At 62.6% G+C, this 26,761-nt stretch overlaps 2 protein-coding genes across 5 annotated transcripts in view; one reads left to right on the plus strand and one right to left on the minus strand.

Moving 5' to 3' along the window:
• Positions 1-977: 977 nt before the first annotated feature.
• PANK4 (pantothenate kinase 4 (inactive)) lies at positions 978-16,753 on the plus strand. Of its 2 annotated transcripts, XM_043923872.1 has the most exons (19): positions 978-1,143; positions 5,116-5,198; positions 5,406-5,620; positions 6,024-6,207; positions 6,530-6,622; positions 6,965-7,118; positions 7,204-7,385; positions 7,936-8,017; positions 8,685-8,785; positions 10,818-10,973; positions 11,664-11,776; positions 12,014-12,101; positions 12,913-13,064; positions 14,230-14,285; positions 14,412-14,461; positions 14,861-14,965; positions 15,299-15,399; positions 15,510-15,578; positions 16,187-16,753. In XM_043923872.1, the coding sequence occupies exons 1-19, from the start codon at positions 1,020-1,022 to the stop codon at positions 16,398-16,400; spliced, it is 2,322 nt and encodes a 773-aa protein (XP_043779807.1). In that variant the 5' UTR covers positions 978-1,019; the 3' UTR covers positions 16,401-16,753. The 2 variants fall into 2 exon arrangements, with proteins under 2 accessions (XP_043779807.1, XP_043779808.1); XM_043923873.1 differs by lacking the exon at positions 14,412-14,461 and having other exon boundaries at positions 1,011-1,143; positions 14,895-14,965.
• Positions 16,754-18,973: 2,220 nt separating this feature from the next.
• Positions 18,974-26,761, minus strand: part of PLCH2 (phospholipase C eta 2) — a 65,769-nt gene continuing 57,981 nt past the window's right edge. For 2 of the 3 annotated variants that reach the window (XM_043924324.1, XM_043924327.1), the window contains 8 exons: positions 26,339-26,446; positions 25,722-25,846; positions 25,559-25,643; positions 25,053-25,199; positions 24,610-24,689; positions 22,233-22,530; positions 20,971-20,994; positions 18,974-20,741 (listed from right to left, as the gene is read on the minus strand). In XM_043924324.1, the coding sequence (XP_043780259.1) occupies positions 19,456-20,741; positions 20,971-20,994; positions 22,233-22,530; positions 24,610-24,689; positions 25,053-25,199; positions 25,559-25,643; positions 25,722-25,846; positions 26,339-26,446 (2,153 nt within the window). In that variant the 3' untranslated portion in view covers positions 18,974-19,455. The remainder of the gene's footprint in view (positions 20,742-20,970; positions 20,995-22,232; positions 22,531-24,609; positions 24,690-25,052; positions 25,200-25,558; positions 25,644-25,721; positions 25,847-26,338; positions 26,447-26,761) is intronic. The other variant, XM_043924326.1, reaches the window with a different exon arrangement.

Raw genomic sequence — 26,761 nt, forward strand, 5'->3', positions numbered from 1 at the left:
CCTGCTGAGCCCTGGGAGCAGCCCCTCCCACACCCACACGTTTATTGTTTGTGTGGCAGATACATGGTTGAACTGTCCCTGTGGGTGTGCCTCCTGGCCAGGCCAGCCAGCAAGGCTGCCTCCCTCTCCTGAAGCCCTGCCTGAATCATCCTGGAGCGCTGAGTCTGTGCTGCTCACAGGTCTGTGTTCCAGTGGGCCTTGCCAGGCAGCCAGTGGCATGCTCAGAAAGAGGCTGAGGTCAAAACCCAAAGTAACTGGCTCAGGAGTTTGGCACCTAGGAGGCAGGTGCCAAAGACACCTGGCACACTGTCTGCCTCCAACACTGGGCTCTTTCACAAAGCTCCCACTGCCTTTACAGGGTACACTCCCCTTAAGAGTCTCCAAGCCTTCCAGGGCCCTGAAGTCTGTTCCCAACACCATCTGGGAGCTTTCTCAGCTTGTTCCCTGCAAACTCCCACAGACTCCATCTTTCACGAGGAATATGCTTTCCCCTGCACACTGAGGATCTCTCCATTAAAACACACTTCTTGCGCAGCTGCAAGGGTATCTCCCACCGCGGTGGGGTGGGGGAGGGGCTCCTAGAGAGCAAGGTACCCAACTCCCCCCGTTTGCATGGGATTTTTGGCAGCGACGGGCCTGTGCTCCTAGGGAACCAGTCTGGTGAGGTCACAAGCGCCTTCGCGTGCAGGAGTTGGTCTCTCTGGTGGTCTGCACGTTCCAGGTGCCCTCTTTGCACTAGCTCATATCACACGAGGTCAGCAGCCGGCTAGCTCAGCGAAAGAACAGAGACGACGACAGCCCAGAGGTTTTGTGGTCAGTTGCTTCGCTGGCCTCAAGAGTCTCTTAAGACCCGCGCCCGCCGGCCTGTGTCCGCCCTCCAGCCTTCACCGCGGCGGCGGCGGGAGGGGCGGGGCCGGCGCGGGAGCTCATTAGCATAATATATGCACGGGAGGCGTTTAGCAGTCAAATATATGCGCATATATCTCCATGGCTGATGAGGCTGGCCGGGCACTTTCAAAATGGCGGAGTGTAGAGCGAGCGGCAGCGGGAGCAGCGGGGACAGCCTGGACAAGAGCATCACGCTGCCCCCCGACGAGATCTTCCGCAACCTGGAGAACGCCAAGCGCTTCGCCATAGACATAGGTCGCCGCGGGCTGGCACAGGGAGCGGGGCGGCAGGGGCAGGCGTAGGCGCCGGCGGCGGGGCCGGCGGGCCGGGGTGGCGGCAAGGACGAAGGGAGGGGCGCGGGCCGCTGCTGCCGCACGGCTTGTCGGGCCTTGTGGTCTGTGGCGGCCGGCGCGTACCGCCTGTAGGTCCTTGTAGTCTGTGGGCTGCCGGCGCGCGCGCGCTTGCCGCGGCGACCGGACTGCAGCTCCCAGCAGGCGCCGCGTGGCCGGAGCAAGGCATGCTGGGGCTCGCAGTCCTGAGGGAGAAGCCGCTGGGCGGCCGCTCTGGCACCCGCCTCGGGGCGGGGGTGGGGTGAGGTTCGGGTGCCGCGCGAGGCGTCTCCCCGCTGGCGGGAGATCGGGGACCCAGTATCTGGGACCAGGGTTTTGGAGGACCCGCCCCCCACGGGGCCCTCCTCCCTCCCCGACGCGCTGACGTCTGCCGGCGACAGATTTCTCAGATGTGGTCGCTGAGGTCGCTGAGGACTGGTCAGTGGCCAGTCCGGGCTGCAGCCTGAGCGCCCGGGATTCCCACGCGCCTGGCCAGGCCTGGCCGCTCAGTAAACGCTGGGACTGACCGTGCGATTCTCCCTGGAAGGGTTGGGCGGGCCGCCCAGCCCCTCCCCCCCCCCCCCGCCCGTCTTTGGGAGTCCCTGGAATCAGGGATTTGGATGGGGGGCATCCAGGGAAATGGGGAGCTCCTTGAGTCCCAACCTGCAAAGCGCGAGGCCGGGCGGAGCCTGGCAGAGGGCGGACTTGAGCAGCTCTGTGAGCCGGAGCTCGTCCTCCTTGGGAGAGACCTCACCAGAATGGTGCCCTGCTGGACTTTGGGCTGGAAGCCGGTGAGCGGAGGCCCAGCCTGGGAGCTCGAGTGAGCCCTACCGCTGTTCTCTGAGCCCTGCTCACTCCGGAGGTGACCGCAATCCACTGGTCCTGTGCTCTGAGTTTCAAGACTTGGTGCTGCTGCCCCAGCTCTGGGAGTTCTGCTCCAGCCAGTCCGCACCTAATGTTTCTGAAGTGCTCCCCAAAAGTTCCTGGCCACAAGTCTTACTTCGGTTGTTTGGTGTGGCCCCAGCTTTTCTCTGCAAAGGGAGGAGTGTCTGCCTGTCCTCCCTAATCAAGGTTCCTTGGCAGACCCAAACGGATGTTTCCAGTGTTTGTATTTATTTCCTCTGAAATCCGCCGTGCTGCCTCCCCCCACCCCCACCCCCGCCACCTCGGTCTGGGTCCTCTGTCTCTGGTAAGGACACGTTCATTGCTAGTAAGGACTGACTTTTGCTAGTGCAGCTAGCTGGTGAAGGACCACTTGGGGCAGTGGTCCTCACCCAGGAATCCACAAAGCCCCAGTGCTTATCAGTGTTCAGTTTAGGAGCAGGCTCCCCCTTTTGTCTCCCCTCCCCAAGCCTCTCCATCCAGGAGGGCTCAGCTGCAGGGTCCTCAGAGAGCCCCTCCCTCTCTGTGGTGGGGCACCCCTGTCTGCTGGTGGAGTCCCTGCTTCCAAAGCCTCAGGGAGGCTTTGTATCAACACATACTTGAAGCTGATTTGACTCCAGGCTTTTTTTTTTTTTTTTTTTTAGTTTTGGCTGCGCTCAGCCTGTGTCGCTGCACGGGCTTTCTCTAGTTGTAGGCTTCTCACTGTGGTGACTTTCCTTGTTGCAGAGCATGGGCTCCGGGGTGCTCAGGCTTCAGTAGTTAGTTGCAGCTCACTGCAGAGGGCCGGCTCAGTCATGGTGGCTCACGGGCTGAGTTGCTCCTCGGCACGTGGGGTCTTCCCAGACCAGGGACGGAACCTGTGTCTCCTAGACGTGGATTCTTATCCACTGTGCCACCAGGGAAGCTCTGACTCCAGGTTTCTACTGGGCGGAGGGAGGGTTCCTTGGGTGAAGTGGAAGGGGCCCCAGGGCGGGAATGTGCGCAGTAATGTCCTGCACCTCTGGGTGCCTAGAGAGGAGGGACTGCCGCACGCCAGGCCCCCAGGGATCTGGATAAACAGCTCTTGGCTCCAGTTCCTCCCATCAGTCGGGGATGCTGTGGCCCCCAGGGTGGGAGCAGGGGGGCCGGAGGCCTGGAGAGCCCATGGTGTCTACCAGAGAGCACAGTGCTTTGTGGGTGCAGCTGGTCACTGCCCTTGTCTGGTGTGGCGTGTGGAGCTGGGGGGAGGACAGGTTGACGTGCACTCTAATCCCAGGGGACCTGAGAGCAGACGGAATTTCCTGGTCCCCGAAGGCTCCTGCATGCTGCCCTGTGGGCACATCTAGGCTCAGACAGAGCAAAGGCTGCAGCCACACCACTGGCCCCTTCTGCTGCTCTCAGCAGGGCTGGGTGACAAGTCTGGGCAGGGCCAGGCTTCTCCCAATTGGTGCACATGATGTGCAGTGCACAGAACCCAGCTTACTGCCCCCCCCCACCCAGGGCCCCCCACAAACCATCGCAGTCATGGTTGTGATTTGTAGCTGACCCAGAGAACACACCATCTGCAGTTGGATTGCTGTGACCAGAGAGTTTGTTGATAGTAACTCCTGATGAGCTTCTCAAATAGGTCTTCATCCCTTTGCGTTTGCCGTGTGTGTGTATGTGTGTGTTTTTGGCCATGCCACGTGGCATGTGGGATCTTAGTTCCCCAATCAGGGATCGACTGAACCCGGGGGAGCAGTCTTAACCACTGGACCTCCAGGCAGGTCCTGTGTTGCCTCTTGTTAGGAAAGGATTTGTTCACAGAGGTGAATCCGGCAACAGGCATTTCAGTGAAAGGTGCTGCAGGCCAAGCTGGGATTGGGGGCAGGGAGGAGGGATAAGGAGGCTTAAAGCCAAGTTCTGTGTCTTAAGCTCGTGGCCTCAGGATGGGAGCAAGCCCAGGACAGTGGATTCAGTCACCGGATGTGGGCCCCTCTGTGCCTGATGAGGCTGGCTCACAGGATGTCTCTGGAGGCCCTGTCCACACTGCCATGCGGGCAGCTCCAACCAGGATAGTGCACTTGGTCTCAGAAATGGGGCTTTGATTTTTGTTACGTGGGAGAGCCGTGGCCCTTGGGTACAGAGATGTTTCCAGATACGTGTTGTGACTTGAGCGTTTCCAGTATGCTCCCTTGGTGTTGTGTCACAAAACAGTGGTTGTTGATGATTTTAAGTTCCTCTCACAATGAGGGCTTCCTCCATATTTTTGTCGGGCCTTTTGAGAAGCACAGTTTGTTCCGAAGTCGCTTTGCAGAGCTGAACCTTTGCCTCTCTCTACTCTGTGTGTGGTTGGCTGCTTTCACAGCCCTGCATCACCTGGAGCTTCCCTGATGCCTCCTTTCTGACTCCGGAAAGGACCACTCTGGGCATCTTTTTAACTTGCCCAAAGGCCTCATCTGCTTCCTGATGTTCCATTCTCGGTCACATGCCAAGGGCATTAACAAGTCCTGCTGCCGATCTCTCTGGCGAGTCCAGGCCTCAGGCCGCTGCTCCCAGGGCCCTTCCTTCCATGTTCCTGGTGAAAACAGTCCCTCCCTCAGCCGTCCACTCTGAGAAATGCTTCTTTTAGCGCCTCCTCCACTGCTTCTCCGTGGACTGTGAAGTGTGTGCTTTTTAGTGAAAACAGTGGATTCGTCAGCTTTTTCCTTTGGTTCATCCTCACGATCAAAGCTTGAAACCGAATTTTCCTAAACCACCAGCAGTCACCGAGGTCACCCAGAAGCAGCCCTGTCTCTTTGCTCCTCGAGGAGAGACAGTTTCCACTTTAGCTGGGCCCTGAGGAAGAACAGACCTTTCTTTTCAAGGAAGGCAAAGGGTTGGGGTCTCACAGTTCACTCCCTTTCTCTGTTTGGTGCCCTGCAGGCTTTTCAAGTTCAAGTAGCACCAAACTCCTCGTGGGCAGGACCCGGGTCTGGCAGAGGAGGGCCTGTGGAGGGGCAGCCTCAGGTCCCTTCCAGCCGCTTCTGAATCTGCCGCGTCCGTGTCTCCCCCGCAGGCGGGTCACTGACCAAGCTGGCCTACTACTCCACCGTGCAGCACAAAGTCGCCAAAGTGCGGTCCTTCGACTACTCCGGCAAGGTGAGCTTCTGGGAAGGGCCTGGGCAGGCCCTGGCAGTGTTGAATGCTGACACCCCTTTGTGCCTCCTAGCTCAGTTCCCCTTCTGCCCCCTCTCATGCCTCTGGCTCCCACCTGCGTCTGCACTGTTCAGGGTGCTCGGGGCTGTGTCTGAGCGTTGCCCCCTCCCCAAAGCAGTGCACACACGTGGTTCCCCAACTTCTCCCCAGGATACAGAGCAGGACCACGAGCCACCCTACGAGATCTCCGTCCAAGAGGAGGTAACCGCCAGGCTGCACTTTGTAAAGTTTGAAAACACCTACATAGAAGCCTGCCTGGACTTCATTAAAGACCACCTCGTCAACACTGAGACCAAGGTCATCCAGGCGACTGGGGGCGGTGCATACAAGTTCAAAGACCTCATCGAAGAAAAGCTGCAGCTGAAGTAAGTGTGGACCTCAGGATGGGGTACGGTGAGAGCTCGGAAGCTGGTTGGCCTCGGCTCACAGGTCGGGCTCTGAAGTAGTGACCACAGTGGCCCAGATGCTATACACCCCCTCCTCCCTGCTCTGGGGACTTCTGAGACCCCACGACCACAGTGAGGCTTTGGGGAGCTGCCAGGGGGCCATGGGCCTGCGATCAGGCTCTGGGTCAGCTGCAGCGGGATTTGGGTGGCCAAACCTCAGGAAGGGAACCGCGCAGGGTGGGGCGAGGGCTGAAAGGAAGGGAGGGGAACCCCGAGACCGAGTCTGCCTGCTCCCGCAGTGATGAGGCTCCCTGGCCCACTGGATGGAGGCTCTGGGGTCCATGGGCACACCATCTCCAGTGAGCGGGCCTCTCCCTCTCAGGGTTGACAAGGAGGACGTGATGACCTGCCTGATCAAGGGCTGCAACTTTGTGCTGAAGAACATCCCACACGAAGCCTTCGTGTACCAGAAAGACTCCGACCCTGAGTTCCGGTTTCAGACGAACCACCCCAACATCTTCCCATATCTCCTGGTCAACATCGGCTCAGGGGTCTCTATCGTGAAGGTGTGGCCTGGCTTGTGGAAGAGGGCGGGGCTTCCACAGTGGCATGTCAAGCCCTGGCCATGTGTCAGAGCCGTGCTGGGCATAGGGACACGGACACACGTGGGCCTGGCTCCGGTGTTCATGGGCCACAGGCAGAATGCTGGACACTGGCTGTCTGTGGGGAGGTGGCGTCTCTACTTCCACCATGAACACCTGCCAAGCATCCCCAGACTTGGCCTCCAAGAGAGCTGTCACCTGGGTAGGGGATACCCCGAGTCGCCACATCTGCTGGCTGGTGGCTGGGGGCCTGCTTGCTGACGCATCTGCCCTTGTTCTGCTCCAGGTGGAGACGGAGGACAGGTTCGAGTGGATTGGCGGCAGCTCCATTGGGGGTGGCACCTTCTGGGGCCTTGGGGCTCTGCTCACCAAGACGAAGGTATTTCGGCCACTGGGGTTGGATGCTTCCGGCTCCAGTTCCCTCTGGAGAGGGCTGGAGGCTGTGGGGTTGGGGCCTGTGCTTGGCGGGGGTTGTGTGCAAGTGGCTCTCCCCTTGGCCTCTTCCTGTTACTTAGTCTCAGGAGGATGGGCGTCTGAGTAGCCAGAGCATCACCCGGCTGGGTGCTCCAAAGAGGGTGCCCACCTTCCCCTCCCCATACCCCCAGGCCCATGTCTTGAGATGGCCCCAGTTGGCAGCTGGCATCCTTCACATGCTGTGGGGCCAGCGGAGGAGCTCCCCCAGCTCTCGGTCCCTGACAACCCCGTCTGCTCTGTCCCCCAGAAGTTTGATGAGTTGCTGCAGCTGGCCTCCAGAGGCCAACACACGAACGTGGACATGCTGGTTCAGGACATCTATGGAGGGGCCCACGAGACCCTGGGGCTAAGTGGCAACCTCATCGCCAGCAGCTTCGGGAAGTCTGCCACTGCGGACCAAGGTACCGGCCCCGCGCCTGCTCTTGCTCACCGCGGCGCATGTCGCCCGCCTGGCTGCCTGCCCAGCGCGCTGCTTCCGTCCCCCAGAATTCTCCAAGGAGGACATGGCCAAGAGCCTGCTGCACATGATCAGCAATGACATCGGGCAGCTCGCCTGCCTCTACGCCAGGCTCCACTGCCTGGACCGCGTGTACTTCGGCGGCTTCTTCATCCGCGGCCATCCAGTCACCATGCGCACCATCACCTACAGCATCAACTTCTTCTCCAAGGTAACAAGCTCCGCTGCCCTCCTGGCTCTGCCCGCCCTCAGCCCGGCCTCCCCTCTACTGTGTCTCTAAAACTAGCAGGCCTGAGGGGAGGGGCGAGCGAGGCAGGACCAGAAGCTGAGTGCCCCCAAACCCCAGCCCCCAGCCCCTTCCCACCTGCTAGCTTTGGGTGTCCTGTGTTTGGGGCGCCATGGCTGTCCCTGAGTTTGGCGTGTTGCTAAGGGAGAGGTCCAGGGACTGCCTCTCACTGAGAGCTCTGGGTGAACTTTGAGGCTGGGGTGCTGCGGGGGCGACCTGGTGAGCACAGGAAACTGGGTGGCTGTCTGTTTTTGTGGAAGACCCTCCACATGCTCTAGGTGATGGGCTTTTAAATTCCATGTGTGCGTACCAGTCCTGGGGACCAGTACACGTGTGTGCGTACAGTCCCCGAGGCCAATGCACTGTGGGCAGCCTTCACCATGTTGGGAGGGAGGCCTCCTGCCTCAGGTGGATGTGTGTTCTTGGGCCAAGCACTGCGTGTGCGAGGCTGGCTTCAGGGGTGTTTCTGTGGCAGGGGGAGGTCCAGGCACTGTTCCTGAGGCACGAAGGCTACCTGGGCGCCATCGGAGCCTTTCTCAAAGGAGCTGAGCAAGACAGTGAGTCCAGCCTGGCTATGGCTCCTGGCCCGTGTCTGGCAATTCCAGAAGGGGAGGTTTCGGGGAGACTGTGAGTGGGATGTGGGGGCTTCGTGGGCCCCTCCCAGCAGTGGCAGGAACCTTTCCTGTGATCCCTGAGGAACCAGTGGAAACCAACTCACGTGGGTGCCATGCAATCAGCCCACAGGGTCCTCATGCATGGCGGGCTTCATGCAGAGGCTCCACACACATGACGCTGGCCCTCCTGCACCCTTTGGCCACTTGTCACCGTCTCTCCAGCTGTTGAGATGTGCTTCTAGTCTGTCCTCTTTGAAGGACACGTGAAGGAATCACAGGTGTGATTCTGTCCCCAGAAGCACAGGGCAGGCTTCTTTGGGATCAGCGCCAATCAGAGTGGCATGGGCTGACCCTCACTGTGTCCGTGAGTCCAGTTTCTTACGTGAGATGAGATAAACCAGGGAGACCTTTCAGAAGCTTGGAAAGGTCTCAGTGATTATCTTGCCAGGTCTCCGAGCCCATGAGAAACAGCACAGCAGAACAAACCCCCCGGCTTGCCTGGCGCCAGGGAGACCTTCAGTGGCTGGTCCTCCCAGACGTGGCCCAGCCACCCCCACCTTGTAGCTTGCCAAGCTGCTCGCCCCCTGACGTTGGGTCTCTTGTCCTGCAGACCCGAACCAGTACAGCTGGGGAGAAAACTACGCCGGCAGCTCTGGGCTCATGAGCTCATCACCCGAGCTCTGCCCCACCCAGCGGGCAAGGAGCGGGACCGTGAGTACGGGGTCAGGGGCCCGGGGTCCCACGTGCGCCACCTCTGTGGTCCCCCAAGAGAGGCCCTGTCTTGCTGCAGCTGGGCTCAATCCTGCCCCTTCCTGGTGCAGGCCGGTCTCAAACCACATACTCTGGGGCTAAGGAGCGATGTTTGTACCTGCAGCTGACTTTCCTTCCTCCTTCTATAACATCTCAGCTTTTTCACATTTAGCTGGAGCCCCAGAGCCATGCAGTCCACCCCATGTTTGCAGAGTAAAGATAAAGTTTAGGGAAGCTGGGGATCTCTCCCCAGGGCTCTGGCCCGTTCATAGCACAATCAAGTGAAAACCCAGTGGGGCCCCTTCTCTTAGGTCAGTTCTCTGCACTACAGCTCCACGGCAGTCCTGGGTGTGCGGAGCTTGCTGTCCTTGTGAAATACTGCCTGTTGCTCAGTCTCCCCTTGGGCTGAGGCCTGTGGAGCTGATGTGAAGTGGGGCTTCCAGGTGGGACTGGGTGGTCCCTCATGGCCCACCCTGGCCCAGGGCAGTGTTTGAATGCTGTTGCTGGCTGGTTGACAACACATCCCAAATAGCCCAGGAGCGGTTGTGAGAACCACATGGGGCAGGAGGACAGGCCGAGCCTGCAGGAGCCGGGTCTGGGCACGCGGGTCAGGGCGCCTCCTTCAGGATAAGCCTGTGGGCTGTTTGGAGGGAAGATTGCTTTTCAGTTACGGATGCAGTTTCTAAAGAGTTGGCATAAACATGGTAAGAACGTGCCTTATCCACACTCTCTCTCCTGGGAGAGCCCCCCACATGCGGCAGCCCTGGTTCCCAGGCGAGGCCTATGCTCCACGCTGCGTCCTTCACACCCAGCCCAGCCATGCAGGGTAGCTGGGTCCTTTCTGAGCTCAGGTGCCTGGGGCAGGGGTGGTGAGGCCCAGGCCTGATCAGAGCTGTGACTGATTTTCAGAGGAAGGCCCCGTTTTTCTGATTCTCCAAGGACGGGCAATGCAGATCCCTGCTCTACAGGTTTCAAAACTAAATGGGCAAGTGGGAAAGCTAGAAACCCTTAAGCCAGCCCTGACGTGCACACAGTCACCCTCCAGGACCTGTGCCCACCTGGTGTGCTGGGCTCCCTGCAGCCTTGCGGGTGGGTGTGGGGATCTCCACTGTGTCCTGGAGCCGCTTCTCTGAGTATCCGTGGCCTAGATGAGGTCCAGCTCAGATCTGAGCTCCCACCCATCAAGGAGGTGGGGAGCCCTTGCAGGCCAGCCAAGCTGGAGGCCGCCACCTTTGACCTGGGAACACAGCAGCTTTTACTCTGCTGAACATGCGTTCAGGAGCGTCCTCAAAACCAGTCTTTCCCTCATGGGGTGGATCTTCTCATCCTGACCATCCCTGGCTCCAAGCATGCCTCTTGCCCCGACCCACTAGTGGGCCAGTCAGAAGCGCTCGTAGGTGGGCAACTCCCTGGAGGGTTGCGGGGATGCCTGGCAGGCGAGCCTGAGCTCGCTCTTGTGGCCTCGGAGTGGCGGCCCGCCCCAGTCCTCATCCGAGGTCAGGGCCGAGTACATGGAACCTTTTATTCCCATGACACTGGCATCAGCCTCGAGTGTCCAGGCCCTCGAAGAGCATGGTGGGAGCAGTGGCTCAGCACTGGGGCCTCTGGAAGGGGCAGTGTGTCCTTGCAGGAGCACTGGCTCTGGGCAGGGAGTGAGTACGGTGGCAGTGGCGCCCCCAGCAGGAGAGGTGAGGACCAGACAGGTGGCTGTGTGCACAGCGTCCCAGGCTTAGAGCACAGCACACGGGGTGCAGCGGGAAGACGGAGGGTGTCCAGGAGGTCAGAGCATCAGGCTCAGGCCCCAGACAAGTGGAGGGGACACCAACCTGAGAGAGGACACAAGGGGCCCAGAGATAGGGGGAACAGGGCTGTCCACTTACCACGGGACAGCTTCCCTCTGTGCAGAGAAGCCAGTTCTTGAACTTGTAGGAGCGTGTTTTAATTTTTCTGAAAAGACATGACTGACGGACCTACCTGCTTCTCATCCTTTCAGTTTGACTTGCTGGAAATGGACCGATTGGAGAGGCCACTGGTCAACCTGCCTCTCCTTCTGGACCCATCCTCCTATGTGCCCGACACGGTCGACCTCACAGACGATGCCCTAGCCCGCAAGTACTGGCTCACTTGCTTCGAGGAGGCCCTGGACGGGGTGAGGACCAGAGCCGGTGGGGTGGGGATGGGGTGAGAGATGGGGATGGAGCTGGACATCCCCCCAGGAGTAAGACATCCAACCGTCAGGAAAGGTGACTGTGGGCCTTTGATCACAGACATCTCTGAATGCCTCAGGTTCCCAAGGGGTCATGAGAGGCATGGTGAAGGACAGGGACTTTTCCAGGATCCGTTTATTTGCAGCGTTGTTTATAGTTCAAAAACGTGACTCTGCATCGTATCTGGTTGGGACACGGTGTCAGCGAAGCTCATCCTCCTGGGCTCACCCGGCAACCCATGTTTCCTAAGAAGGCAGGTGGGTTGCAGAGGCACAGGAGCAGCAGGGGCTGGACCCTGGACTCAGGCTAGTCATGTCTCAAGCCACAGAGCTCCCCTGGGAGCACCTCCTTCTCCATGGAGCCCCTGAAAGAGGCCCATGGGGTCTGTCCTCAGAGTGAGGGTCCCACTCTGCCCACACAGACTCTGAAGATGGTCCAGAATTGCCTGTCCCCTTGGCCAGATGGGAGCTGGTGGCCGGTGGGCCCTGGGGATCATATCGGAGAACATGAATCTGAGCTTTGGGTCAGGGCAGTGGTGACCCTGTTTCCACATGGCAGGGGAAGCCCCCAGTGGCTGCCATCCATGGGCTTGGGGCTGCCCTAAGCACCACTGGCCACCCTGTCCTTGACAGGTCGTGAAACGTGCTGTGGCGAGCCAACCGGGCTCTGTGGACGCAGCCGAGAGGGCCGAGAAGTTCCGGCAGAAGTACTGGAACAAGCTGCAGACGCTGCGGCACCAGCCTTTGTGAGTGGCCCCCACACCTGCCCAGGCCAGGTTCTGGAACCTGGTGGTGCCCTTCCCCCACCTTTGGGGCCCCTAAGCACAGCCCAGTGCCTACTTAGCCTCACCACCCACTGGCTTCCTGGGCCTCTCCTGTTGGCATCTGACACCTTGAGGACGTCTCTGGGGGTGGAGGGCACGATGGGCAGGTACTCCGTTGTCCAGCCCACCTAGCCGCCTTCCACCTGGCTCTGTCCCTAGCGCCTATGGGACCCTGACTGTGCGCAGCCTTCTGGACACAAGAGAGCACTGTCTGAATGAGTTTAACTTCCCAGACCCCTATTCCAAGGTAAGCACTGCCGTCTCGTGGGTGGGCAGGTGCGTGCTTGTGGGGAGGTGCGGGGTCCTGGCGACAAGCTGCACCCTGGAGTCACCCTGGTGAGGCCTCATCCCCTAGAAGCCCTGGGCGGCCTGTCAGCAGCATCAGCTGTGGATCGATCGCAGGCAGCACGGTGACCACCTCAGCAGAGCAGAGTCGTGGGTCTGACGAGCAGCCAGTATGGGTGTGGGTGATGGCGCCTCCTGAGGTCGGCCCGGATGCTCAGAGTTGGTGCCTGAGGATGTCTGTCCTGCTGACAAGCCTTCCAGGACCTGGCGGGTGGCCTGGAAGCACCTCCTTGGGCTCTTTGACCAGGAGGCCACATGCCCGGGAGCGGTGGGTAGCCCCGGGGCAGTGGGCGGGGTCAAGGGCCAGTATGACAGGTCGGCTTCTGCCCCCCACCCCCTCCCCAGCACACGGGGGTCTGGGACAGGATCTGGGTGCTGAGGATTTCATGGTCAGATCAGCAGTGCCCATGAGGATCTGGGCCCCCGCCCTGGCTCTCCTCTGCTCTGCCCTGCCCTTGGCCATGACACAGTCACCCCTGGGCCTCAGAAACCTGCACCGACCAGCGCCCCTGGCTCTTCTCACCCCCACTGTTCTGAGTCAGTGCCATTGTTAAACTGACATGACCTGGGTTTGTTTGGTCTCCTGTGATGATGGCACTTGGGGTCTCCTGTCCCCTCGGGCAGGCCCACAGTTGGTGGTGTTCCTGCAGGTCCCAGCAAGGTGCCGGGGCTGGGGCAGGCTGGCCCGCATCTTCACACACATCTCCCTACAGGTGAAGCAGAAGGACAATGGTGTGGCGCTGAAGTGTTTCCAGAGGGTGGTCAGTGCCCTGGACGCCCTGGACTGGGAGGAGAGGCAGCTGGCCTTGGTGAAGGGGCTGCTGGCTGGCAACGTCTTTGACTGGGGCGCAAAAGCTGTCTCTGAGTAGGTGCCTCCCCGCCCCTGACCTGTCCCGCCCCCTTTTTCCAGCTCAGGCTCAGAGCCGCAGCCCCTCAGCCACATGTGGCCCTGGGTAGCCCCAACCCCGGTCTCAGCTGGCTCAGCTTGGCCCACCAGCAGTGGGTCTCAGCAGATGGGGTACAGCTCAGGGCCTGCTGGACACCTGTGGCCTCGGAAGTGGACAGGACAGGCACAGGGGTCAGCCTTCCCATCCATAGGAGAGCAGGTGTGTGGGTTTTTTCAGTGGGAAACTCCACATTTACGGTGACCCTGTAGAGTAGGTGGAGATGGTACGGGGTGTGTGGAGGAAGCAAGTCCCTCACCAAGTTCAGCAGCCCTGGGTCATGGGGTGCGTCTCCCAGGACCCCCATGCCCCGTTCAGTGCCTTCCCTGGGCTCACCTCCATCTCCGCAGAAGCAGCACTTCCATGCAGGGGCCTCACCTAGTCCACCCTTGGGTGATCCTGGACCTGGGCTCCTAGGAGAGCCGCCGCCTCCCTCCCTGCCCACATCCCTGGCCACCCCTTGGGCAGCATGTTGGGGTGAGGCTGGTGGCCGGCACCACCCAGGGCCTAGCCCACAGCTGTAACATGGAGGTTCCTGCACCACCTCCCCGTCCCCAGAGGACGAGGCAGTGATGGTGACCATGTGCTTGTCCAGCTCAGGGCCACGGGCGACCAGGGCTGAGGTCGGGGCTAAGGTCAGGGAGGCTGATGTCAGGGGTCTGAGGTCCAGGGCTGAGTTCAGGGGCTAAGATCAGGCAGACTGAGGTTGGGGGCTAAGATCAGGGAGGCTGAGGTCGGGGGCTAAGATCAGGGAGCAGAGCTGAGGTCAGAGGCTAAGGTCAGGGAGCTGAGATCGGGGGCTGAGGTCAGAGGCTAAGGTCAGGAGCTGAGATTGGGGGCTGAGGTCAGGGCGCTGAGGTCAGAGGCTAAGGTCGGGCTGAGGTCAGGGAGCTGAGATTGGGGGCTGAGGTCAGAGGCTGAGGTCAGGAAGCTGAGATTGGGGGCTGAGGTCAGAGGCTAAGGTCAGGGAGCTGAGATCAGGAGCTGAGGTCAGGGAACTGAGATTGGGGGCTGAGGTCAGGGGGCTGAGGTCAGGGCCAAGCTAAGGTCTGGACTTTGGGTGACTGTGTCTTTCTCCCTGTGCAGCGTCCTTGAGTCTGACCCGCAGTTTGGGTTCGAGGAGGCGAAAAAGAAGCTGCAAGGTAGGGGCACCCAGGGCTCACCTCTGGTGCGGGGACTCGGGGGAGAGTAGTGGGGGCCACGCGTCCCAACCAAGCCAGGGGCAGGTGAGAAACGGGCAGCAGGTGACCTCGTCTCTGTTCCCACAGAGCGGCCCTGGCTCGTGGACTCCTACGGCAAATGGCTCCAGAGACTGAAGGTACACGGAGCTGCCACACCTCTGTCCTGTGCCCCCAGGGGCAGGGGGCTGAGCGGGGTTCACAGGATGGGAGGCGGTGCAGGGGATGGGCATAGAGCTGCCCAGGGTGGGGACCAGGGGTAAGCCAGGGCTCCCTAGAGTCTCCCCCCACCCCCAAGCTGGGAGTACAAGGTGACTTCCCTGCTACAAGCCTGACTCCCACAGGACAGACATGAGGTCGCTGGCCTCAGCTCAGAGGTCCTTCAGGCCAGCCGTCCTGGAAGAGGCCGGGGCTGCCCCGTGCCCTCGGCGCTGGCAGATCTGGCAGCCCTTGCCCGGCCGTGGGGAGTGGACTGTGGAGGTGTCTGGAACGCTTGGACGCGCCTGTTCCCAACTGAACGTCCTGGTTTTGTCTTACAGGGGCCCCCTCACAAATGTGCCTTAATTTTCGCAGATAACAGTGGAGTAGACGTCATTTTGGGAGTCTTCCCCTTTGTCAGGGAGCTTCTCTCTAGAGGGACGGAGGTGAGTGTGGGGGCCACGTGGCAGGACCCTTGCCCCGCGCACCTGCGCCCGGTGGGGTTGGCGTTGCCCTGGGCTCCTCCGTGCGCAGGTAGGTGCCAGGGAGGCGGCGGCAGGGCGGGAGGAGAGGAAGAGACCCCATGTGTCGGGTTCCAGGGCTTATGTCAGCCTGACCTTGGTCAGCCTGACCTAAGAGCTGTCCAGGCCGTGAGAGGTCGCCAGAAGCTGTGCTCTTGGCCAGCAGCGCCCCCGGGGTTGGGGGTGCGGGGTGGGCAGGTGAGCCCAGGCTGTCCCAGCACCGTCATGGTTACTAAAGAGCTGGGCGTCCTGCCACAGGTCATCCTGGCGTGCAACTCGGGACCCGCCTTGAATGACGTGACCTACAACGAGTCCCTCATCGTGGCCGAGCGCATTGCAGCCATGGACCCCGTCATCCAGTAAGCTGGGTGGGGAGGCTGGGCCTGGCACCCCGAGGGGGCAGGGGCAAGGACACGGTGGGGCACTTCCTGGGGCATCACCTCACAGTGCTGACTCCTGTGCTTGGCAGCTCGGCGCTCAGAGAAGAGAGGCTCCTGCTGGTACAGACAGGCTCCAGCTCCCCGTGCCTGGACCTCAGGTAGGTGGCCCTCCACTCCCAGGACCCCTGGGCTCCCTGGGCGTAGCAGAGGTCAGCCAGGCTGGCTGCAGCCCTGTGGCAGGGGACCTGGGAGGGTGGGTGGAGGGAGCAGGGGCCCTTTGTCCCCCTGTAAGTGGCGGGGCCAGCTCCCCACCGGGGGTAGTTGCCCTCAGATAATCAGTTCATGGCTGTAGAGCTCTCCCTCCAGGGCTCCTAGAAGGTGGCGCCACCCATGTAAAGGTGTCAGCCTCTCCATCTCTCCTTGTGACGCCTCTCTGGTGTCGACTTCATCCCTCCCAAGCGGGGATGGGGGGGTCGGGGGGGACAATAAAACCCTATGTAAATAGAAAAGCATCACGAAGGCCCAGTTTTCAGGACAAGCCGCCTTGTAGAAATGAGAGCGCAGCTGCTGCGGGTCCCTGAGGCCTTGATCCCCAGGTCTTGGGAGGGCGGCTGCCTGACTGGTTGTCTGGGGAGCAGGCTGGACTCAGGGCTCACAAAGTTGGTGGGATCAGGGTCACTGCCTTTGGCAGGAAGCGGGGTGTGACTCAGTGCAGGGCTCGAGGCCCGTGCCTGCACCTCCCTCACTGCCTCCTTCCTCCCCAAAGCCGCCTGGACAAGGGGCTGGCCGTGCTGGTGCGGGAGCGTGGTGCCGACCTGGTGGTCATCGAGGGCATGGGCCGTGCCGTCCACACCAACTACCATGCGGCGCTGTGCTGTGAGAGCCTCAAGCTGGCCGTCATCAAGAACTCCTGGCTGGCTGAGCGGCTGGGTGGCCAGCTCTTCAGTGTCATCTTCAAGTATGAGGTCCCAGCTGAGTGAGGCGCGGCCCCTGGGCTGCTCTGCTGGTCACGCGTCAGGAATGTATTTTGACTGCAACAGGGAACCGTGTTCAAATCAAAATATTTATATTGTGCTTCAGTGACTCGGAGCCGGGTGCGCCAGGGTGGGCCCAGCGCTCATGGCCTTGGGCTCAGTGTTCCTTTAATGCTGCCGTGTTCGTGGTGGGAGACACAACTTTTGTCACATGAGACATTCGTATTGGAATCTATTTAACTGTTAAATAATCTTTTATATATATATACATATATATATATAAATATATATACACATCCGCCTCCGACAGGATGCCGAGGTCGGGGCTCAGCAAATAGAGTTGCCAGAGTGAGAACAGAGCGCCTCTGTCTTTGCTGTCTCCTGTGACGGGGGCCCGTCCACCCTCCTGGGGAGCCCGGCAGTGGGGTCTCTCCCTAGGTGGCCTCCAGCGTGTCTGGAGATCTCCCCCCATGTCTGCCTTCCATGGCCTCAGGGACAGACTGGTCTCTGAGAAGTTCTCCTAACTCAAGAGCCCACTGAGAGGAGGCCCTGGCTTCGAGAACCCTCAAGGGCTCTTGGGCTTAGTGATGAGTCCGTTCTGCTCAGAGCACCTCCGACCACATGGGCAACCAGGCTCAGAGCCCTTCCTGGCTCTGGGGGTACTCCTCTCCTTCTGGACCCGTCCCTCAGGCTGCGCCGGACCTGAGCTGCAGATGTTGGGTCACTGCAGAAGGTGTGGAGGAGCTGCGAGGCTGCCTGCATGTGCCAGGGTCTCAGGAGTGAAGAGTTACGTGAGGCCCTGCTGCCAGGGCTCCGGCCTTGGAACAGCCCTGTGCACTGGGGAGGACCAACTGCCCAGCACCCGGGGCGGCTGGAGAACCCAGCAACATGTGGACAGGCGGGATGAGGAAGGCCAGCGAGGCTGTCCTTGCAGGGACCAGGGTCCGGTCTTCTTTCCCCAAGACCCCCTCACACTTGTGCTGCTGGGCCTGGGGAGCCCCATTCCAGGAGCCTCAGCTTGGTGGTCTGGGACCTAAACCGAACCCCAAGGTGTGCAATGTGTCTTGCACCTCAGCAGCCACCCTGGGTGACCTGGGTGCTGGCCTTGCTCCTGGGTGGACCTCAGAGCTCCTACTGGGTCAGCAGAGAGGGGCCGGCTTTCTTGTGAGTGGCCGCCAGGGGGAGCAGAGGGCCCAGCCAGGCCTGCCCACTATGTGGTCCCTGAGAGGCCCTTTCCTCCAGGGCTCCCCCACCTCCACCCCAACACTCCCCCCAACCCCCGGCACAGCTCAGCTTCCTGTGGCTACCTTTGTGAAGTCTGGCCTGGCCCCTCTTCTGCCCAGGCCGCCCCTTGTCTTCCCCTTCTCCCTGGTGGGAGGGCAGCACTGTCCTGGTTGGTCTGGGGCTCTCTGTGCAGAGGGCGCCCGGCCCAGACACTCAGCAGGGCTCCAGGGGTCTGATCGGAGCCCCACTCGGCCTGGGTCATGACCCCCCCACAGGTCTTCCCACCTGTCTGGCTGGGCCCCTGAGCATCACTGGCCAGGCCAGGGCAGCCTGAGGGGCCGCACAGAGAGGGCTTCAGGGCTCTGAGCACCTGCCCCACCCATTGTTCCTCCTGCAACCCCCATTCCCTTTCTCAGCTGGAGTAGAAGGGCCCTGGGCCTTCGGGAGCCTCTGGAAGGAACCCCTTTGGGGCAGCCTCTGGAAGTTAACTGGCCACAGAGGCAGCACCCACTTGGGGCTGAAGAAGCCCCACAGATCACCCAGGCTATGTCCCTCCATGCCCACACCCCCACTGTTCCCGAGACCCTGGGAACCCAGATGCCCTGCCTTGGAGCCCCCTGCCTCCCGAGGCTGAGCTCCAGCTCCACAGACTGAGCCCCTCTGACCAACCAGAGGATGGAGGCAGCCTTGCCAGTTCCCGGGGACCTGGTGGGGCCTGGGAGGAAAGTGGAGCCAGTACAGCTGCCCACCCCCAGGCCTTTGCTGAATGTGGGCAAGTGACCAGCACAGGTCCCTGGGGCCTACGAGGGACATGGCAAGAAAACACCTACCCCAGGCCATCCACACCCACCAGCACCCAGCCTTTCAGACATTTCCGGCACCCATGGCCTCCGGGGCCTCAGCCCAGACCACAGAGCTGGTCCTGGTGTGGGCCTGCGGCCTCCCCAAGCTGAGCCTGGACAGGGCCACCCCAGTACCCCAGGAGCACTGTCCCTTGCATAGGGGCTTGGAGTGGCCCCTGACACCTCAGCTGGCTCCTGTGCCAGCCAGATTCTCAGCAGGAAGAGTGAACAAACTTCCTTATGACCCCGCCAGCTCCCCAGCTTCTCCAGGGAGGGGCAGTCCTGGAAGGGTGTGCACAGAACTTCTCTGGGGACCTCAATCTGGGGTCCCCGGCAGGGCCAACATCTGCCCCCAACAAGACAAGCAGGGCTCAGGTCGGGGGGCAGGCTACAGGGTAGTTGGGGTTGTGGCCCTGGTCCTGGGCAAAGTCCAGCCAAACCATCCATGGACAGAGGTAAGCGGACAGGAACACTGGGTATGCGGCCAGAGAGGGAGTGGGCCAGGAGCCCACGTGGGCAAGCACAGACATGTTTATTGGAGTTCTGTTCAGGAGTTTACAAGCGTATACAACGTCCCATACAGAGCAGGGTTTGTGCAGAGCCAGCCAGCAGTCTGTGGAGACGGCCATGCCCTGGTCACCCTGGGCGCCTGACAAGCACAGCAGGCCTGGCACAGCAGGACCGGGCAGACGCGTGCCCGCACACGCCACACAGCTGAGACTGGGAAAAGTGGGAAGGGACACGGCACCATTTTCATATTGTAGAAGCTTTTGTCTCTAAAAAATTTTAATATCCCTCTATGTGTACATAAATCTTAAAAGGTCATGGAAGCTTTACCCGGCCCTGGGACAGGGGTCCCTTCCTCCCCGGGAGGAGGGGTGGGGGCTAAGGGGCACAGCCACACCAGGGACAGGCGGGCAGCCTCCCATCCTGAGCAAACACTGGCCTGCCAAGGCCCGGACTGCAGTGAGGGGGGCAGGGGGCACCTGGGCTGGTCAGAATCGGAGCAGAAGGCTGGTGGCGGCAGCACCTAAGGGCTGGTGGGTGGCGCCCTTGGCAGGGGCCAGCACATCCCCACAACCCTCTTGGCCCACAGAGCAGGCGCCCTCAGGGGTGCCTCGCTCCTCCTCCGGGGGCCCCCGCGGACCCCGCAGCCGCTGCTCCCGCTCCTGAGCCTGGCGGGCCCGGCTGGCGATGGCGCGCACGCGGCTCTGGCTGCGGGAGGAGGAGCGCCGCAGGAAGCCTGGGGCGCCCACCACACCCTCCCCGGCGGGTCCCAGGCTGGTAGGCGACGTGATGTCCCCGGCCTGCTGGAACCCTGTGAGCCAGCGCAGCTGCTCCGTCAGGGCATCCGGCCGCACCCTCCGCCCGGCCGGTCTTTCTCCAGCTAGGCCCAGGCTGCGGCCCAGGCTCTCCATGCGGGGAGTGAAGTCGTCCGCAGTCAGGTCCCCGAGGCTCTTAGACTTGGCAGCCACAGTGCAGTCCGGGAGGCCTGCCAGGGGGAAGCGGCGCCAGGGCGGCCCTGGGGCCAGGGGCGGGGGCTGCAGCCCGTCAGGCCCCACAGGCAGCTGGCCAGCAGCCCGCAGGTTGGGGTTGGATTTGCTCTTGGTCACAGCGGGTGGGTCCAGGCGGGCAACCGGGGCCGAGCAGGGCCGCAAGGGCAGACGTCCCGCCAGGGTCCCTGGGAGGCTGTCGCAGCCCAGGCCCAGGCCCAGGCCCGGCAGAGCGAGCTCGATGACCGTGTCACTGGATGACAGGCTGGAGGACGAGGACACGCTGCCACGGTGGCTGCCTGGCTCCAGCCGCTGCCATAGCCGGTCCCCTCCAGTGGCATCCAACGACACGGCGGGGCAGGGCCCAGCCAGAGGCCACCGTCCACCCAGAGACTCTGAGGGCACCTGCCCCTCGCTCTTGGCCCTTCTGGGCACGTGGCCCAGAGCCCGGGGGTGGCCCTTGCCGTCTATATGGCCGCTGGGGGCCCCGTTGCAGGCCCCAGCAGGGCCCCCAGTGCTGCACGCCCACTGCCTGCTTCCCAGGGCTGGCTCAGCGCTCGCTTGGCTCCCTGTCCGGAGCTGGAGGGGCCTGGGAGCTCCCAGAGCCGCCCTTGGGGGGCTCGCCGAGTGGGCGCTGGGCCCTGCAGAGCACTGGGGCCCTCCAGGGGCATGGCTGGGGGGAGTTGCCCCTGGCAGTAGGGGGCCGGGACCCAGGGCTGGCTCCTCGGCAATGGTTTCCAGGCTGCACAGCGAGGAGACCGACCTCTGCATGGAGAAGGGGCGGGGCTCTGTGGGGGAGAGAGAGAGAGGCCTGTGTCGGGGGTGGCCTGGGGCTTCGTGCCCACAGGACGCCCGCATTCAGGCCCCTCCACGTGCATACAGCTGCCCCCACGTCCCCCTCCCTCCAGCCCACCCTCTGGTTCTACTGCTGCTGGGGAAGGAACTGGGTTCTATGCCCATAGGCAGGGGCCTCCCAAGGCCAGGGCAGCAGGGCACATGGGGGCCGGGCCCTGTTACCTGGCACTCGGCTGCTCTCAGTTCCTAACTAGGGAGGCAGCATGGGGACAGAAAGGAGAACAGGGTGGTCAGCGGGTGTGGGGCTGGCCATGGACACAGGAGGGGAGGCTGGGCACGTGCAGGAGGGAGGCTCAGCTTCTAGAGCACCCTCCCCAGGTTGGGTCTGCTCCCTGTGACCAGGGTCCGCTCCCAGTGAGCAGGGGCCACAAATAGGTCTGTCACTACCACCCCAAGGGCAGGGGCAAGGGGAGGGTCCAGAGCAGAGCTGCTCACATGTGTGTCCCCATCCCCAGGGCTGAGGGCCACCTGCAATCTGCTCCCCTCACACTTTGCAAGCTGAAGCCCTGGTATCAAGGCTCCGAGCCCCTTCCAGGAGCCCAGCCAGTCTTCCCAGAGGACTGCGGTGCAGGCCAGGGCTGGGGAGAGGTGGCAAGAGGGCCTGGAAACTGCCCTCGCATCCTGGCAGTCAGGCCAAGGAGGGAGGCTGGGCTGAGCACTGGAGCTGGTCTTCAGAGGCCACGCTTGGGCCTCCAGGCCTCGGCAAGCAGGGCCCAGCTCAGACTCCTCAGTCCCCACCCTGGGGTCACTTCCCAGCCTCAGAGGTGTCAGGCCCGCGGGGCACATCGTGGGCACACAGGGAGCTGGGGGCATCAGGGCCCGCGGGACCAGCTGATGGAGCACAGACAGCACACGAAGGCCACGGTTCTAGACACGGAAGCACAGCAGGATGCCGGCCAGGCCATGCGGGGCGGGGCGGGGCCAGCACGGGGACACTGCCGAGGAGCGTCTGGTCTTACCGGTGGAGAACACGGGGGATTTACTTCTAATCTCCTCCAGCTTTTGAATGAACAGGGCGTTCATCTCCCTCTGCAGGGCCCCTGCCTGCCTGCGGGCACCCTCGGGCCAGCGGGTGGCCCCCTCAGGGCTGCCCGGGCTGCTGGAGTCCGAGGACACGGAGCCGCTGCCGCCCAGCCCAGGCTGCCGGGCCCTGGAGCCCTTGGGGGCCCCTCTGCTTCTCCCAGGGGCAGCGTGGGAGGCCCCCTGCGAGTCCTCCCAGGCACGAGGCTGCTGGCTGATGGCCAAGTGCCCGCCCTCAGGCCCCGGGCTGGGCAGCCGCCCCCTGCGCAGGCCCTCGGCATCCTCGCCAGCACAGGAGCCCACCACACACTTCATGCAGGTGGCAGCCATACTGGCAGGCCCGGGGCCTGTGGGCACCCGCGGGGGCCGCCCCTGCTCTGGACTCCTCTCTGCCGGCGCCTTACCTCGGGGGCTGCAGCTGCCTGGCTCTTCCCGGGTTGGGGCCTCCGGGGTGGGGCCAGGGCTGGAGGGTGCCACATCGCCAGCCTCCCCCTCAGAGCCCATATCCTGCAGGCCCAGGACCAGCTCTGGGAAGGCCTTGCGGCCTGGCTTCTGACTCTTGGTTGGGGCGCTGGCCGTGCGCCGCAGGAGCCGCTGGCTAACGGAGGGCCGGGGCAGGGGCCGCCCAGCAGCATGACTGTCCAGGGAGCCGGGCTTTGGGCCTCGGAGGAACAGGCCTTTTAGGCCCAGAGGCTGCTTGACCTGCAAGAAAAGGAGATACATAGGGGACAGCCGGACACTGGGGGCTGGAGACCGCCCAGCCCCATCCAGCTGAGCTCCAGAGGGTGCAGCCTGAGAGACCAGCTCGCTTTGAGGCACCACTCGGGGCTGAGCTTAAAGAGGAGGGTCTCCGGGACATCTCTACCAGGGTCAGCAGCGGCTGCATCTGCAGCTTCAACCCAGCCTGCACCAGGTGGAGGGAGTGGGCGCTGGCGGAGGGGCTGCAGGTCTCAGGGCAAGTGTCCCAGGAAGGGCTGGAGGGTCTCCTAAGCAGAGACCTGGGCCCCAGCCCCGTGCCCACTAGCACGTTGCACCCCTCCAGCCCTCAGCCCCCAGCTCTGAGGGCAGGCTGGCACAGGGCTGGTACAGAGAGCGTGGCGGGGTGAGAACCCAATGGAGCAGCCCCGGTCCCATTCACCCACCCCAGGCACTGTGGCCGAGGCAGCAAGCACAGCCAGGTGCAGCCCCGTGCTCTCGCCCAGGCCCCTGCCCGGCCCACTGCCTGGAGGTGCTGCTTCTTCCAGGAGGCCTTTCCGGGCTCCTGCCAGGCCATGCTTCCAGCCTTGCCCTGCTCTCTGGTCATGGGGCCTCAGGAGCAGAGCCCACGCTCACTTGGTGCCCACTGAACCAATGCTGGTCCAGGGCCTTCCCGGGCAGCCGGGCCCAGGAAGTCCCTGCAAGGCCTCTCCCCATAGCCTCCCTGCCTGCAGAGGGCAGCCAGGGTCCCCAGGACCGGCTGACAAGTGCCTCGGTCAACACCGGACAGGCCGACTGGGTCCTCGCATGCAGAGACCCTGCAAACAGTCACGGTGCCCACGACACGGAGCACGTCAGGGTGGAGGCGTTAGTGGCCAGCACTTGAATCAGCTGCCTGATTCAAGATCCCAAATCCAGAGCAATTTGGTCAGAGTCAGCGAGAAAGTCATTTAGAGGAAGGTCCAGAATTCAAGCTCAGAGCTCCTGCTCCCTGGGGCCTCTCCCCTCCTCCCCGCCCCTAGCACGGGGCATCGAGGCACAGAGAGATCAGAGGGGCACGCAGGCTGTGGGTGGGTGGGGGGGCACACAGAAGGAGGGGGAGGGAAGAGCACAGGCGCCAGGAGGGCCGGCAGCTAGAGGACCAGACACAGGGAGGGGCAAGAAGAGACGGGCCGGACCTCGGGGCGAACACACGGGAGGCCTGGCTGAAGTCCTGGACCTGCCTCGTAAATGCTGCTCTGTGCCTGAGGATGGCCCCGGGGACCCAGAACCACATCCCGACCCACGTCACGTGAGCTGACAGTCTGCAAAATGCTACCAGGAATCACAGATGCTAACGGGGTGGCCTGAGCATGCAGGTGGGGGCGGGCAGGCCACGCCGCCCCCGCGCTGGGGTACCTTTGAGCTCCTAACAGAGCTGTGCTTCTAAAAGTAGACTTTGGACACACAGAAGCCCACTGCAAGACCAAAGAGACAGAGTGAGGCCGTGAGACACCGACAGCAGGCGTGCAGCGAGGAGACGGAGACACAGGACAGACAGGGCGACCACGGACGCACGATGGAGCTGGGAGGCCTGCGGGGTCCCCGCTGGCAGCACCCGGGGCCGAGGATCGAGGCAGGAGAGAGACGGTTAGTGCCGGGAGACACGCGGACCCCCGTGTGTGCCTGACAGACCACCTCCTACAGCCCTGCTGGGCCCCGGACACAGATCCGGGGACCCCTGGGCTCTGCACACTGGGGAAGTGGGAGCAGACCCTCTCCTGGGATAAATGTGCTGGGATGAGGGGGACACAGGAGGCAAAGCCAGGCAGATGCCTTCAACAATGGACAGAGAACCGGGGACCCCAAGCAGTAGAGGGGGGCTCAGGGGAGACAGGAGGGACCAAGGGTGCCTGAGAAGGACCATGGCTCCCACATCCTGGCAGACATGGAGGCAGGGCTGGCGGAGGTTCATCGAGGGCCCCACCAACCCCTGCCTGGATGGAGACACAGGCCCATCAAGATATCCACCAAGGACAGGGATGGAAGGGGTGGGGTGGGGCTGGTGTGCCCCTTACGACAAGTGACCTTGTAGGTGGCACTCACCTTACCACTGATGTCACTGACGGCCACGTGGACAAAGATAGAGGCCTCTTCCATCCCCTCCAGGTACACGTGCCGATAGCCTGAAACAGCAGCGGGCATGCTCACCCCACACTCTACTTATAGGTCCCGAGGCCCTGATTACGAGCCGGGTCCTGGGGACTCTGCTTCCTCCAGGAAGCCTCCCAGGACTGCCTCAGCTGCAAGGATCTTTTCCTCCTCTGGGAGCTGAGGGGCTCTGTGGTTAGAGCTCGCCTCCCCCATCCAGCCACACAGTGCTATGGCCTTGAACCCTCCTCCTCAGCTCCCGCAGTGTCCCCAGGCCCAGGAGAGGCAGGAGCCAACTCGCCCCATCCTAGAGCCCTCTGCTGGCCCTCAGGGGACACACTGTAGGGGCACTGGCCCCAGGCTCTGCCCTCCCCCACCCTCACAGGACTCCTGCGCACCTGGCATCATGCTGCTGAAGGCCAGCGTCCTTTGGCCGATGAAGTCACGCCCAATGGGGTCGTGGTCCCAGACGAGGAAGCGTACGAGCGCTATCTCAGGCATGTGCACCGTGAACACCAGGGTCTCCTCCCACATGGGGTTGAATCCTGGAGACCACCAGGAGGAGGTGTCTGTCACCTTTGTCCCATCCCCACCTCTCAGGCAGGCCTGTCCCCGTCACAGCTCCAACCCGGAGGCTACCTGGGCCCACACCCTCTCCCAGCAGCTTCTCCTAGGCTGGCCACTGACACAGAGAAGCAACACTGGAAGGCCAGGTGGCTGTCACTGGGCTCCCCACCAAGGGGGCAGCCTGGGCAGTTATGTGAGTTACAGGCTGCAGCCCTTGCCCCTCCCTACCTGGTCAGACCAACATCACCAGCACAGGAGCTGTGATGGGGCCTGGGGGCACAGGCTGGCCTCTGGGTGCCCACGCCCCTCCTGCACCCCCACCCGCCCACATGCTCACCATTGTCGTCCACCACTCGGGTCTGCTCCTTGTTGCAGTCCACCGGGAGCCCGATGACCTCCACCTCCACGAAGGGGTCGATGATCTGGTACACAGGGCAGGGTAGCACTGCGGGCCAGGCCAACAGCCAGGCCCTCCCGCCTACCCAGGCCCTCCTGCCTACCTCCCCTCGGTCCCCCAGCATCGAGTCCCGCGGCTTGGGCAGCTGCTGACCACTGATGATCCGCAGCACCAGCTGCTTCTTGAGTTGCCCAGGCAGGGGGTCCTCGGAGTTAGGGTTGAAGATGCCTATGGGGGGCCGGGGCAAGAGGATGAGCAGGCAGGGTGAGCCCCTGACTGGCTCACTGGGGCAGCCCCAGGGTACCCACTCCCACCTCTCCCCCATCGACCGGACAGGAGTCCCAGGTGTAGGACAGAGAGGGGAGGCAATGCTCCAGTGCAGGGGTGTCGAGGGGCCGGTCACCTCTGTGACCACCCCGTGATGTGGGCCCAGCTCGTTTCCTCCACGGGTGAACCACAGGGGCTCAGCATGGGTGCAAGGTCACACTGCCTCTGGATGGGGGACTGGGTGCCCAGGGATGGGGCCCAGGATGACAGCAGGAAAAGACCCACAGGTTGCTTTCAGCACATACGGGAGAAGCTGAAGTGTCTGAGGAGGAGGAGCAAGTGCCCAGCCAGACCTCGCTCAAGGGCGCCTCACCCGGGGACCTTCGTGTAGGGGCGGGCTGGGGAGGGGCTCCAGATCCTGGCATGGTGGGGGTTCCGGGGCCGTGTTCTCACCCTGGCACATGCACTGAGGCTTGAGCACGTAGCCGCAGCTGCCGTTGGCGCTGAACTTGGCCCGGTTCAGCTGCAGCATCCGCCCCTCCGACTGGTAGTTCAGGGCGACTGCCAAGAAGGACGCGAGATGGCCGGGTCAGCGCCGGGTGCACGCGTGCCACCTCTGCACTGCCGGTGAGCCCAGGTCTGCCAGGGTCACACTGGGCACAACCAGGGCCGTGCGACCTCGCAGGACTTTCTTAGAGCCGAAACAGCTGCCCCGGTGCAGGGGCAGAGCTCGGGCAGACTGGGTCTCTCACCACCTTACCCTGGAGTCCTAAGGCCCCGCCCTCAGGGCCCCCACCAGTGCCATCCTGGTGAGGGTAACTGGATACCTCCAAGATTCTCCAGAGTCAAGGGCGAGAGAGCTAAGCAGAGCGACTG

Source organism: Cervus elaphus, chromosome 14 (genome assembly GCF_910594005.1).
Source record: "Cervus elaphus chromosome 14, mCerEla1.1, whole genome shotgun sequence".
NCBI lineage: Eukaryota > Metazoa > Chordata > Mammalia > Artiodactyla > Cervidae > Cervus > Cervus elaphus.

Coding starts and splice junctions, on each gene's coding strand:
- PANK4 (XM_043923872.1), top strand. CDS start 1,020: ATGGCGGAGTGTAGAGCGAGCGGCAGCGGGAGCAGCGGGGACAGCCTG. Junction 10,974..11,663: donor TCGAGGAGGCCCTGGACGGG/GTGAGGACCAGA, acceptor TGTCCTTGACAG/GTCGTGAAACGTGCTGTGGC. Junction 14,966..15,298: donor TTCTCTCTAGAGGGACGGAG/GTGAGTGTGGGG, acceptor GTCCTGCCACAG/GTCATCCTGGCGTGCAACTC.